We start from the raw sequence: 15,439 nt of genomic DNA, 5'->3' as shown, positions 1-15,439 counted from the left end.
TTCCAACTATTCCACACAAGTGCTTCAATCTAGACCTCTTATCATCTTTGTTTCTCCCCTCTAGACATGCACCTGTTTGTCAGTGGCCTTCTTAAAAGATAGTGCTATAATGGATGCAATACTTTGTGCCTGGTCCAACTAATATATAATAGAAATTTGCTTCATTTTTTTCTCCATAGTATTTTTAATCCAAGAAAATGTAGTGACTTCCCTCCTATGTTCCATCTCCATTTACTTCTCCAGTCAGTGTCTTTCTGTTGATTGGAATAATGAAAACTGATCCCCTTGTGTATATGAAAAATGATATTGGAATATTTAAAACATATTATTATTCTATATCTTTTCTCCAACGTTCTACAACCAGGTTCAGAAATAAATTATTCTGCTAGACTTGGGAGTCTATATACTCATTATCATCATTATCATTATTATAACGTTATAATATCTATATCTAATATTTGATGGACCGCCTCTTCCGGATTGCCTATCCTCCAGATACAGTACACCATACTGCGGGAGTGAAACTAAGGAATTTCATTTAATGTATCCTAGGCAGCATGCCTTTTCAGCTGTATCCTGCTTTATAGAATATTCTTCTCTCCCCCCCCTCTCCCGAACTGAGGCTGATCTCACCCTTTAGCTTTCTGAAAGTCCCTCAACATTTGTTTGATTTGGAAGGTGTGGGGATACTAGTGGACTGGCAAAATATTGAGATGGCTGCTGGTTAATTAACTCCTCCTCTTCACCTAATTTATTTATTCTGCTTTTAGCTCTTTTTTATTATTTAAAGTTTGTAATATTCAGAATATCAACTTATATATTTTTAAATTTGTTATATGCTGCTCAAAATCACTTGATTGTGAGTCAGGCATGACAGAAAGAGAGAAAGAAAAAAGAAGGAAGGAAGGAAAGAAGGAAGGAAGGAAGGAAGGAAGGAAGGAAAAAAGAAAGAAAGAAAGAAAGAAAGAAAGAAAGAAAGAAAGAAAGAAAGAGAAAGAAAGAAAGAAAGAAAGAAAGAAAGAAAGAAAGAAAGAAAGAAAGAAAGAAAGAAAGAAAGAAAGAAAGAAATTTAACTTGTGTTTTCTCTCTTGTATTCTTACTCTTATGGTCTTGGGCTAAATTTTCATGCTCAAATTTTTAAATCTCTGTACATATATGCATATGTCCCACTTGTTTTGTTTGAAATCAAAACAATTTAAGTCTATTTCTCTCCTGTCTTCCTTTTTGTCTCCTTTTGAGTGTGTATTTCTTTTGGCATTAGGATTCAGGAAAAGATCATAGACAGACAGACAGTGTCAAGAGTGAAACTTTGGCAGCTATGTGCCTCATCATTTCTACTTGTCATTAGAGGAAGTGGGGAGGTGTTGGTTACGAATGGGTTAACTGGAGAAATAAAACTTCTACAGCTCCACTGAAGCTTGTGAGAGTCTAGAAACTTTTCAAGGACACCTTAGCAGGTGTGTAAGAGCCTGTAGTACAGTGAACTAAACACTGTTATTAACATCTGCTGCTTGCAATTACTGCAAGTTCAAATCTCACCAGGCTCAAGGTTGACTCAGCCTTCCATCCTTTCAAAGGTAGGTGAAATGAGGACCCAGATCGTGGGGGCAATAAACTGACTTTGTATAAATATACAAAAGTATGAAGGCTATTGCTTAACGCATTGTAAGCCGCCCTGAGTCTCCGGAGAAGGGCGGCATATAAATTAAAGCAAAAAAAATAAAATAAAAATTGAGGCAGATGGTTCCCATTATTTACTTTGTCTATGTGAAAGACTGGGGGTTTGTCTGGGAAAATCCTTATTTAATAATATGGACTGGGGCCTGAAGCTCCAAGAGTTAGTTTTACCTCAATAGTATCATGCATGTATTCAATAAACAATAAGAATTTCAGAAATGAAACGGTCCTGGATTTTTATTTGGATACTCAAGTTGGATGTTGATGGATGGATGGATGGATAGACAATCTGAGGTTAATAATAATTGGTTATTACTATTAAGAGATATTTTGTGTGTATATAACTAAAGCTGGCAATTTAATTAGATACGTGAAAAAATCAAGCAATTAAAGGCATGATTGGCAACAGCATTATTTACATCATTTATTTATTAATTTATATAGTTTATGATTGAAAGAAAGATTAAATGTACATCGATAAAAGTAAAATAAATAAATGTAATAGATTTTAAATAAGGTAGCCTTATCCTGTTCTTTATCCAAGAAGAACAGAGAATAGCACTAGCACTTAGACTTATATACCACTTCACAGTGCTTTATAGCCCTCTCTAAGCAATTTACAGTCAGCATATTGCCCCCAACAATCTGAGCCCTTATTTTACTGATCTCGGAAGGATAGAAGGCTGAGTTAACCTTGAGCTGGTGAGAATTGAACTGCAGAACTGCAGCAAGCTGGCAGCCAACAGAAATAGCCTGCAGCACTGCACCACCATGGCTCATAAGTAAATAACTCACAGCAATCAGCATTACAAAATCTAATAAATCAACAGAAGCAATGAGCAGTGAGCAAATGTACAAAAAAACAAACAAAGCTACAGAAATGCTATAATGATATTTATACCTAATAAAAAGCCTGAGTTTTCATCTGGCATCAAAAACTAACCAATGTGAATACTAATCTTACATCCAAGAGGGGCATCATAACAAATTACACAAATAAAATCTCAATTTATATCTAAAATGTATAAAACAACAGTATCAAAACCATGGATTATAAAGTGATAAATATAGAACAGAGTTTTAAATATACTCATAATGATACAAAAGTTACTGTAAACTGTCCAGTTTACTTTCTCTTCAGGTCAGTTGATGGAAATTATTAATAAAAGTATCAAAATATAAAAAAATAAAGGTTTGGCTCAAGAACAGTCTACCTAGCTTCTACAAAGACAAATCCTGTCTCGCTATCCTTTTAAGAGTTCTTAGACAATGCTGGTAAATATCACATACTTGGATTTTCCAAAATCTTTTGAGAAAGTTATCACAAGATTTCATCCACAGGATTAGAGGATATCAATAAGAGGCTAAAAAATAGAGTGTAAGAATAAAAGGATAATTCTTAAAATGTAAGAGTATAAAAACTGAAGGTTCCAAAGAGTTTCTAATGGAATTCTTAGTAAATTAGTAAACATAATTTACTAATGAGATGGCCGCATTCATGAATCTCAAAACGCATTGGAGAACAATTGTATTGTATTGTAATTTTTCCCCTGTACCAAAATCATAATGAATGCAGAGCCTTGGTAAAAACATTACTGGAAATAAAAGTTAAGCTATCAATTCTGGAATCAATGTAATGTTTTTTCTGTTTCTTCCTTTTCCACTTTTAGAAGAATTTTCAAAAAAGAAAAGTGCAGATATGAATTTAATATCCCAGGCTGTGCCACTCATCTAAATTAAGTATTGGATTTGGGTGCATCATGCATCTCTCTCCCTTCCCCAACAATAACTTTATTTTATTATTTTATTTTATTTTATTTGTATACCCCTTTATTATTTTTACAAACAACCAAAGGCAGTGAACATATCCAACACGTCCTCCACCTCAGGGGTGAAATGCTCCTGGTTCGGACCGGATCGCCCGATCCAATAGCGATGGCGGCGGGTGGTTCGGAGAACCGGTAGCAAAAATCCCTGCGCTCCCCCCACCATGCCCAGCTGAGCCACACGATCATCAGAGGCTTTTTGATGATCGCGCAGCTCAGCTGGGATCGTCAGAGGCTTTTCAAAGCATTTTTTTCTGCACCCTCTTCCGGGGAAGAGGTGGTTAAAAAAATGCTTTGAAAAGGCTCTGCTGATCAGGCAACACAGCTGGGATCGTCAGAGCCTTTTCAAAGCATTTTTTAACCACTTCTTCCCCGGAAGAGGTTGCAGAAAAAAATGCTTTAAAAATCTCTCTGACGATCCCAGCTATGTTGCCTGATCGGCAGAGCCTTTTCAAAGCATTTTTTTAACTACCTCTTCCACTGAAGAGGTTGCCAAAAAAAATGCTTTATAAGTCTCTCTGACGATCAGGCAACTCAGCTGGGATCATCAGAGAGACTTTTAAAGCATTTTTTTCGGCAACCTCTTCAGTGGAAGGGGTGGTTTAAAAAATGCTTTGAAAAGGCTCTGACGATCCCAGCTGTGTTGCCTGATCAGCAAAGCCTTTTCAAAGCATTTTTTTGCATTTGCAGAAAAAATGCTTTGAAAAGTTTTAAGAAAAACAACAGTTGGCCACGCCCACCCAGTCACATTACCCCCACCACCAAGCTACGCCCACAGAACCGGTAGTAACAAATTTTACATTTCACCTCTGCTCCACCTCCGTGTGTACATACACACACACACACACACACACACATACATATAGTCATGTGAAAAAAAGTATACCCTCTTTGAGTTCTATGGTTCAAGAGAGCTGTGCATAAACAAATGCCCAGAAACCTCAATGAAATGAAGCAATGTTGTAAAGAAGAATGGGCCAAAATTCTTCTACAATGATGTTATAAACTGATAAAGAAAACAATAAATTCAAGTTATTGCTGCTAAAGGTGGTTCTACAAGCTATTGAATCATAAGATGTACTTAGTTTTTCACACAAGGCGTGTCCATTTTGGCTTTCTTTTTGTAAAATAAATGATGACATGGTATAATATCTCATGTGTTGTTGTTCATCTGAAGTTGTATTTGCCTATTTTCAAGAACTGCTAGGGACGAGGTGGTTTTTACTATGTCCTGATACATAAAACCATGGAACTCAAAGATGGTGTACTTTCTTTTTCACATGACAGTACGTATGTGTGTGTATGCACATACATATACACAAATACACAATTTTTTTAATCCATTTTTTAATTTTATGATCTTTTGGATTTTTAAAATTACCATAAAGGAATTACACAATCTCCACTCATTTAAAACAATCAATATAGTAGCACAAACCACACCTGCTCAGGATTCCACATAGTCCATTTCAAACCATTCTTACTCCATTTTTTAGCCCTCCACCAAATCTCAATCATCAGTACTCTTCCTCCATTAAAGCAGCCTGACTATTGCTTTTTCTCCTAAATGTCTTCAAGGACATTTGCAAGTTACCAATTTAGCTTCCTTTTCGGAATTCTTATAAAATATATCTTATTCCCTTTAATTAAACTTTGAATTATATTCAATATATTAATTTGAAAAATGGTAAAGGATTATGCCTCATTTAGTATTATTTGCATTTCCCAAAAATATTCCTATAATTTGTCCCTAGTGTTTAGCAACATCTAAGAATTAACTGGACTATAACAGTATCATCTATCTATCTGTCTTTCTAACATCCATCCATCATCTATCTATCTATCTATCTATCTATCTATCTATCTATCTATCTATCTATCTATCTATCTATCTATCTATCTATCTATCTATCTATCTATCTATCTATCTACCTACCTACCTACCTACCTACCTACCTACCTACCTACCTACCTACCTACCAACCTACCTACCTACCTACCTACCTACCTACCTACCTACCTACCTACCTACCTACCAACCTACCTACCTACCTACCTACCTACCTATCACACTGACACACTATCTTTTTCTAAGTTAATATTTGCTGCCTTGTTTCTTATTAGGATTGTAATTACACTGATGGCAACAGCAAAGTTTAACTTAATTAGTATGCATTTATAGAAACAGTTATACCTTTTTAAAAAGATGCTAAAAGGGACATAAAAACAATGGAAAATTATATATTACTATGACAAATAGGCCATAAAGTTATTGTAAACTCATTTCAGACTGAGTTGGGCTTAATTTTCACCAGTGCCTCCTTCTTGCAAAAATTATTTCCACATGCAAGAGGGCAGCACTGCAGCATTTCAGACCATTGCACTACTCTAAATTTCCTGAACAGTATCTACAAACCTTTACATATTTAAAAAAGAAAAATACTAAAAAGACAAAGTTCTCACAAAATTGTGAAAATACATGAGATTTTAGTGTATTTAAGATCTCCACAATCTCAGATTTCACCCAGTGTTAGCCAGCAATAATTTTGTTTTGCTTTGCTTGTCAGTTCTGACTAGAAAGGTAGTCAGCATTTACCATATCTTACATAGTCCTAGGATCTAAGCCCAAAATAAAATTCAAGGAGAGCAATTTGGGAGTTGGCATATGGTAGTGCAGCTTGTGTAACAGCTCTGTAACATGGGCTACTATAGGGGCCCCAAAGACTGCCCATGCTCTGCACCAATTGAAGCATCTGAATGTATCATGGGTAGCTCAATGGAGAGTGCATTGCAGGAGTCCAAGTGTAAGATGGTGAGGCTTGAATGTCTGAGCACAGGGACTCCTGATCCAGGAAAGGCTGCAACTGGCATACAATCTGAACTATGCAATGCTCTCCTAACTGTGACTGTCACCAGCTCTTCAAGCAGGAGTTGAGAATCTGTATGAACCAAGTTCACCTAGGGTAGTGTAATCCCAACCAGATGTCAAATTCCCAGATATTGAAGCTCTATTTACCCAAAGCTACTTGGTCCTGCTAGGCTAGGATTTAGATGAAGCCTGATGTTTCCCATCCAGGCCCACACAGCCTCCAAGCATCACAAAAGGACAATGAAATCAACACTTGAATCACTGGGAGTGGATCCTGGTGAGGAATCCTTTACATTCAGAATTGCTATAAATGTATCATTTATATTTATAATAATCTATTTTTTTCATTATATAATAACATTGGTAATTTATGGTGAAGAAAATTGTTTGCAGGTTTTATTTTCACTCTGAAATATTAAGTGGTACATAACTGAATACTACAAAACTTCAATTATGAAATTTGACAATAAATTAAATATTGATAAAACAATGAAGTGTCTTTTTGAAACACTCACCTTCAGTTTGGATCCATGAGATACAGGGCGAAACCCATCTGGTCCAGGTGGGATGAACAATTCCCATTTCCCAAACTCCATTTTCTTATATGGATGGGAAAATGAATTCCAATTATCTATAATAATAATTAAAATGAATTAAATAGTTAATATTCATTAAATTGCACAGGTCGTATGTAAAAATAGGAACAGACAAATTGACAATTTTTTTCCCTATACAACTCATATTACTTTGGGACTTTTCTGCATATTTGAGGAATTATTTTAATATTTGCAGTGCAGTTCCAAAGCAGAACAAGAGTTAAATTTAATTTTAAGCTAAAAGTTAAATTATGAAAAATGAAATAATACAATCCACAATTCCCTAAATAGTTATTTGGGAAATAAAGAATTTTTGACATTAAATCTTCATACCCTTTCCACTATTCTGCCTCTTCGAGATTCTCTGAAGACCTTGTGCTTCAATTAAAAATCTTTCAGTTTTTAGATAACTTTTGGACCCTAGTTTTGCCGAATGTGTAATTCATCCATCATGAAGCCTGGCCATTAGGGAAGAAAAAATAGATGCAAGGAGTCTACATAAAATAGTTACAATTGCTATCCCAACTCAGAGAGCTTTTGATTTGAGACAAAGAGTTCAGCTGATTTAATCACTTTTAGTATGTCAAAAATATAAATGCATAAATAAATAAAATAAGTTGTTTGATTAATCTTCTAGCTGTTTGACAAAAGACAGCTTAATCAGTGTCAAAAGGAGGTTCCTATGTTTAAATCCTATGACTCCAGGAATCATAGGAACCACTCCAGGAACTATGACATTTTAAGAATATCATGTTATTCCACTATTCCTACAATCACTATAATTTTCAAGAAATTAAAGTGATGAATGCTAAATTCTTCATTTAGTTAATAAGAAAGAATCTGTGTAAAAATAATTTACCCATAGCTTTTCAAATAGCTATAATGTCAATACTACCTCTTTATTAGGTAGTACACATTACCTAATACAACTACACATTGTAGTTCAAAAGCTAGAGCCCTTTTTGGCATGCTTCCCAATTTCTTGGTTAAGAAGCCTATAATCTCATCAAATCATGAGATGAATGGATGTGTCTGTATATATCTATATCCTTTTTTTTGTATTGTTGGAAATCCAAATACATTATATTGCTTCAATATAATCATATCGTACAAGTATTAGTTCAGATTATTGATGTTCTATTGTTTAGATAACTTAAAGTATTAGAAATACAGGAAAGAGAAAGAAATATTATTATCAGATTAATTACAGTGTGTTGTTCTTTTGATGCTTTCAAGTCATATGAGACTCCTGGCAACTGCCTACACTACTGTAGTCTCTACAGCTTTCTTGGCAAAATTTCAGAAGTGGTCTGCCAGTTTCCTAGGGTTGAGACAGACTGACTGGTTCAAGGTGCCTAATATGAGACTAGAACTGTTTCCCAGTTTCTGGCCTGATGCCTTAATCATTATACCAAACTAGCTCTATATTAAACTATGTTTCTATACTATATGTCCGTGATGGCAAACTATTGGCATGCGTGCCACAGGTAGCACACAGAAACGTATCTGTGGACATGCAAGCATTACCCTAGCTCAGCTCCAGCATGCATGCACCGCACTGGCCAGATAATTTTTCGGCCTTCTGGGCCCACCGGAAGTCAGAAAATGGGCCATTTCCTGCCTCCAGAGGGCCTCGGGGAGGGGGGGAGGCCATTTTCGCCCTCCCCAGGCTCCAAAAAAGCCTCTGGAGCCTGGGGAGGGCGAAAAACGGGCCTACCAGGTCCACCGTGCCATCACATGCCAAAAGCAGGGGAAGCGGGGGAGGGGGTCACATGTGCATGCGTGGGGGGGCAGGGCGCATTGAATTATGAGTGTGGGCATGCGTGCACGCCCCCCACTCCCCCGCTTTTGGCATGCGACAGCAAAAAGGTTAGCCATCACTGCTATATGTGGTACAATATGAAAAAGCCAAGTAACTTTATGCTTCAATTTCTCCATACTCTGCCACATATAGCATCTGATTTATGTCACATATATCACACAGCATAAAGTATAACATTAAAAATAAAGAAACTATAGCAGATTACGTTGATTTATTTGTTGCACAATAAAAGGTTTCAATCTTTAGCTAGTTATTTAGTACTGAAATCTCTCTCTTTTTCTTGTGAGTGTGTAGCTGTGTGTATATGATGTATAAATGTTAATAAAAGGAAAACAATATGAAAAAACCAATTTAGCAACTCCACCAATAAATAAAAAGGGGGGAAACTATTGGGACCCTAAACGTTTGGTACATTTGCTAATTTTCCATATTGTACATATTGTAGACATTTAAGTCTCCTTAGAAGCCATATTGTGGTTATATTTACAATGCTGTATGATACATTGCATGTATGAGAACTATTCTTGCTTATATATATTTAAATCTGTATTATGTATATATACTATTAGTTTTGCCATTGCTGCATACTTTCCAAATTTAAACTCCCAGTCATATAGTTTGTATGCTGTGAAATATATGTGATTCTTTAAAAAAAGCAAAAATGGCTAGTATATACATAGTTTAAGCACTTTTATAATTACATATAATTGCATACAGAAGTTTAGATACCTTGGCCAAACAGTATGTCTCAATGAATTCCTAATGAACAGATGACATAACCTCTACAGTGAAACAGAATTAAATAGAAATACAACCCAGTTGAGAGTATTTATAATCTGACTTCTATTTTTTTCCTGTTCTTCCTTGCAAAACTCTTTCAGTTCAGAGATTCATTGGCTTCCTTACATGCACAGAATATTTGAGATATCCCCACAGATTTTCAGTGATTCAAGTCAGGGAATTGAAAAGGCCATTCCAAGCCATCCATGAAGTACTTACATGAAAAAAAAGATGAATGCTACAGAAAATGTTTGAAAAGTGTTATTTGTCCCAAAGGGAATATTAAAAGTATTAACTGAAAAGGAGTTTAAGTTTTTCCACCTGACATACTATTTTCTTCTTTCTCGATCTGTAAATAACATCTATGCATTCAATTCTGCAAACAGATATTATTGTTTGGTTTTTAGTGGCTGAGTCAGCTTTTGATCACTCTAGAATTCATTGAAACATTCAGTTTTTTTCAGAAGGGCCTGCAACTTTTACACACAACCATATAGTCCATGTCACTACCCACTCAGACTGTAACATGGTAACTATCATAAGGGCACCAGTACATTTCATGGTTTTTAAGTTAAAGTTTTATTGAGACTTATTAACAAAATGGAAAGCAAACCCATTACATTAGGACTGATTTTAGAGACACTATAGCAATAAAAGAAGCTCATATGCGCTAGAAAATACTTACTAAAATCACCAGTGAGAAACACTGCTTCTGCACCAGGAGCCCATTCTTTACAGTATAATCCTCCATCTATGAATCTGTTGATTCCAAATGTTTGGTAACTCTTTGTGAATTTGTTGAGACCTTCTTCGTTTTCTTCAATCTTCTTTAATATGCGATGAAATAAACCATACCTTCAATAAAAGAATGTGATTTACATAGTTGCTACACACACACACACGCACACACAATATTCAATTAAATTCATGTTTTGTCATATCACAGTCATTCGTTAACTGCTTTAAATATTTAAACATATTTAAATCTATGGAAGCAATTGTTTAAATCATCTATTCTATTGTATCTTACTAAGCCCAATTATTAAAAAAAAAATTAAAAAATGAAATTGCTGAAAACAATAGTATCCCAAGCTTTCTTAAGAAAGTTTTTCTTCAGAAAACAAAACCTATAGCAGAGCAACCATGCTATGGTTCACATTATCTCACTTAAAAGGGTCATTTGCTCAAAGAAACATTTGTCATAGTGACAACTAAGATATTACAACTGTGGTGAAAATGTCATCGCTAGGAAACAATTTAGACTTATTTAAAGCAATGCTACAGGTTTAGACATCTTCTTAAGAAGTTCCTTACTGACTATTCCACCTGATTACGTTAACATTTTACTTGCAAGGTTAAACCTTTCAATATAGTTCAACATTCTCATGAAATGTTGACAGAGCATGTTATGAATGTATATATCACATTTAACAAGAAGTAACTCCTATCAATGGTTTTGTTTAAAAGACTTATATTTATCTCATCACTTGTAAACAATTTTTACATATGAAGCTTATGGCTTATTTAATTCTGTCTCACTCCCAGAAATGATAAGGCACATTTTACAGAGAACTATTTCCACTTCCCAACCCTTCAAAATGTTTTGAAATTGGCCATGTAGACATGTTCACTCCAGTTGACCTCAGAACAAGTTAGCAATATCACAAATCAAACAGTGCTATAATACTAAACAGAAGAAAGGAAAAATTGCCAGTAAATACTCCAGCTCCTAAACTATCTTGTTGTGGTAAAAATTCACTGCTCCATGCAGAAAGGGAGAAAAATTAATTGTACTCCAGCTACCGGTATATTTTTAGTATTTTCTATGTGCTTTTGGCCATTTTACCAAAAAAAAAAAAGCCCTATCTGTTTTTCAGAAAGGAAGCTCCCTAGAGACAGAGCCATAATTATTCCTACATAATAATTCTAATTGACAGTTTTGATGATATTTAGAGCGAAGAGATATGGTGTTGGTTTCCCCAGCAGTAAGACACAAATAATTTCCAAAAAACTCACCAATCTATTTGAAAGTAATTCTGGAGTTTTGACCCAGGACAGCTGCCATACTTTGTCCCTGATAGACCTAGCTATTGGAGCTATATAGTTTGAAATCTTTCATTCCATTAAATCTATTTCCAGGTGTAGGGTGAAATGTGACTTTATTTGCTATTTTTTGTTTCCTTTGTTGCTCAGTTGTGTAAGTTAGTCTGTATTATTATTATTATTATTATTATTATTATTATTATTATTATTATTATTATTATTAGTATTATTAGTATTATTAGTATTATTAGTATTAGTATTAGTATTATTTTGTATTATATTGCACCTCAGTAATGACTAAAATGCAAAAAATAAACTTTCTCCCCAAACGCCAGTTCCAATGGCCTCAAATTGGTAGTTACACTGAACACACTGTCCTTCTCATTTTAATACAGTTTTCTGAACCATTATTGAAGCCAGATGGAAACAAATAAAGTCTGTGCTCTGAGTGGTCAGCATCAGAGTGCTCAGTGGTTATGCAAAATTTCTTAATACAGTCCAGTACAAGTATAGATGGCCATTTCTTCATTCCTGTTTTGTAAATTTCTGGCATAATGTGATCCTTTTCTAGGAAGAGGAAGAAAAGAGTCAAAAGGCGACTTTTTTTATTTACATTCAAAATTAGATCTTAGAGACCAGAGGCCAACATGTGGAAGAAAAGATAATGTCACCACCAGTGGTGGGTTGTCTCCGGTTTGCACCGGTTCTATAGAGCCTGGATAGCTCTGCAGACAAAAGCACTGTAATTTAACACCAGCCATCTGCAATTAAAGTAAGTTCGAATCTTGCCAGGCTCAAGGTTGACTCAGCCTTCCATCCTTTCTAAGGTAGGTAAATTGAGGACCCAGTTTGTGGGGGCAATAAGCTGACTTTGTATAAAATATACAAAAGTATGAAGGCTATTGCTTAACGCACTGTAAGCCGCCCTGAGTCTCCGGAGAAGGGCGGCATATAAATCAAATAATAATAATAAAAAAAAACTGGCAGGAGGCCCTGCCCACTGACCCCAATGTCACAAAAATGCTTCTGTGCATGCGCAGAAGAGCATGTGCGCGTGCACGACCCCGTTGCGAACCGGTAGTAAAGGTAAGTAGAACCCACCCCTGGTCACCACCTGTTAGACCTCCAGGAGTGGTAAGGAAGCCTTTGTACACTTAGCCTGAGGAACTTCTCAATTCAGGAAAGGGAGGAAAGGGGGGGAAGGGAGTAAATACCCATATGAGCTGTAATATGGATTGCAGTGTATGATCAGGTGACTTGCTAAATTTACTTATCAAATGTCCTTTGCATATAAAAATATGAACTTTACTACTAAGTATTAAAACTGTATAAGGATTTCTTTAAGTTCCATCATCAGTTTTTTTGTAATATGCAAGGCAGAACACATTCCTCTCCCAAGAGAAGAGATCTAAATATAAATTTGCTTTGTCAACAAATATGTGACAGGTGATAGAATTCTGAAGTTTCTTTTGGTTTAATCGGAATGTATAAAATATAAGTCAAACCAAAAAGACAGGAAAAGACAAGTTATACATGTTTGGGAGGAGAAAGGTCAAAACACAACAGCAAAACTGGTCAATTAACTATGAAGCCATCTAATCTTTTTCATAAAAGAACTTTTTAAAAATGTGTATAGGACAACCATTGCCATCATTCTTCATCATTAGAAACTCTAATTATTCTGTTCTGCTGCATTTTTTCCCAGAAAAATCCACAGTGCCTAGGCCTATTACCTGGGGGAAGTTTGAACTGTTAGTATTGAAGAAGTAGACAAAATCCTGAATGCTGTAAATATAGTCTCCTATGACTCGGCTGAGGACCTGGTGGCTGCCTGGGATCAGGAAGCTGGTGGGGCCTTGGATTGAGTCGTGCCTTTGCGGCCTCTGACCCGGTGCCGATCCCTCGTGGCTCCTTGGTTTACCGAGGAACTGAGGGAGATGAAGTGCCGGAAAAGAAGCCTGGAGAGTGGTTGGAGGGCCACTCTCGCTGAATCTGACTGAACACTGGTAAGGTTGCATATTAAGACCTACCTAGTGGCGATAAAAGCGGCAAAGTGTAACTACTTTTCCGCTCTTATTGCGTCATCAGAGAATCGTCCAGCCGCCCTGTTTAGGGTGACCCGCTCCCTGCTCCATCCGGGAGTGCGGGAGGACCCCCTGGAAGGCAGGGCCGAGGATTTTGGACAATATCTGTATGACAAAATCGCTCAGATCCGGGGGGATTTGGACTCTGACTGGGTAGATTCGGGCAGGGTGATGAGGAATAATCTTGAGAACCTTATCTGGGAAGAGTTTGACTCTGTGACTCCTGATGTTGTGGACAGGATTTTGGGGAGACTTAGTGCGGCCACATGTTTACTGGACCCGTGTCCCTCCTGGTTAGTACTGGCTTCCCGGGAGGTTACACGAGGCTGGCTCCAGGGAATTATCAACTCTTCGTTGAGTGAGGGTCACTTCCCCGCTGCCTTGAAAGAGGCGGTGGTGAGGCCTCTCCTCAAGAAGCCTTCCCTGGACCCAGCAGTATTAGCCAACTATCGTCTTGTCTCCAACCTTCGCTTTGTGGCGAAGGTTGTTGAGAGTGTGGTCGCGCAACAGTTTCCACAATTCCTGGAGGAAACCTCTTATCTAGATCCGTTCCAGTCGGGTTTCAGGTCTGGGTACAGCACGGAAACGGCATTGGTCGTGTTGGTAGATGATCTCTGGAGGGCTCGGGACAGGGGTTGCTCCTCTGTTCTGGCCGTTAGACCTCTCAGCGGCTTTTGATAGCATCGACCATGGTATCATGCTGCACCGGTTGGAAGAGTTGGGGATGGGGGGGTCACCGTGTTACAGTGGTTCTCCTCCTTTCTCTCAGACCTGTCGCAGTTCGTGTTGGCAGGGGGGCAGAGGTCGACCTCGAGGCCTCTCATTTGTGGAGTGCCTCAGGGGTCGGTCCTCTCGCCCCTTCTGTTCAACATTTATGTGAAGCCGCTGGGTGAGATCATCCGTGGCTTTGGGGTGAAGTAACATCAGTACGCTGATGACACCCAGCTGTACATCTCCACCCCAGGCCACCCCAACGATGCCCTTGAAGTGATGTCCCAGTGCCTGGAGGCTGTGCAGATCTGGATGGGGAGGAACAGGCTCAAACTCAACCCTTCCAAGCCTGAGTGGCTGTGGTTCCCGGCATCCCGATACAGTCAGTTGACTCCATCACTGACTATTGGGGGCGAGTCTTTGGCCCCCGCAGGGAGGGCGCGCAATCTGGGAGTCCTCCTGGATACGCAGCTGTCCTTGGAGGAACATCTGACATCTGACAGCTGTAGCCAGGGGGACCTTCTGTCAGATCCGCCAGTTGCGGCCCTTTCTTGATCGGGATTCCCTGTGCACAGTCACCCACGCCCTCGTTACCTCGCGCCTGGACTACTGCAACACTCTCTACATGGGGCTCCCCTTGAGGAGCACCCGGAGGCTCTAACTGGTCCAGAATGCAGCCGCGCAGGTAATCATGGGAGCCGCCTGGCGCTCCCACATAACACCACTCCTGCATGAGCTGCACTGGCTCCCAGTGGTCTTCCGGGTGCGCTTCAAGGTGTTGGTTACCACCTTTAAAGCGCTCCATGGCATAGTTATCTTCGAGACCGCCTGCTGCTACCGATGACCTCCCACAAACCTGTGCGCTCCCACAGAGAGGGCCTCCTCGGGGTGCCATCAGCCAAACAATGTAGGCTGGTGACCCCCAGGGGGAGAGCCTTCTCTGTGGGGGCACCTACCCTCTGGAATCAGTTGCTCCCAGAGATAAGGAGAATCCAAGACCTTGGTGCCTTCCGCCATGCCCTTACAACTTT

The 15,439-nt window shown here is 38.1% G+C and overlaps 1 protein-coding gene across 11 annotated transcripts in view; it reads right to left on the bottom strand.

Annotated features, from left to right (window-relative positions):
- Positions 1 to 15,439, bottom strand: part of GBE1 (1,4-alpha-glucan branching enzyme 1) — a 167,197-nt gene that overhangs the window by 91,883 nt on the left and 59,875 nt on the right. For all 11 annotated transcript variants that reach the window (XR_015734452.1, XM_087895005.1, XM_087895004.1 and 8 more), the window contains 2 exons: positions 10,256 to 10,425; positions 6,888 to 7,003 (listed from right to left, as the gene is read on the bottom strand). Coding sequence is in view for 10 of the 11 variants with exons in the window: in XM_087895001.1 (XP_087751127.1) it covers positions 6,888 to 7,003; positions 10,256 to 10,425 (286 nt within the window). In the remaining variant the exon portion in view is untranslated. The remainder of the gene's footprint in view (positions 1 to 6,887; positions 7,004 to 10,255; positions 10,426 to 15,439) is intronic.

The sequence above is a fragment of the Pantherophis guttatus genome, chromosome 5 (assembly GCF_059756535.1).
Source record: "Pantherophis guttatus breed Tessera chromosome 5, ASM5975653v1, whole genome shotgun sequence".
In the NCBI taxonomy this organism is placed as follows: Eukaryota; Metazoa; Chordata; class Lepidosauria; order Squamata; family Colubridae; genus Pantherophis; species Pantherophis guttatus.
Note: the sequence above shows the minus strand (reverse complement) of the source record. Positions and strands in the feature narration are given on the sequence as shown.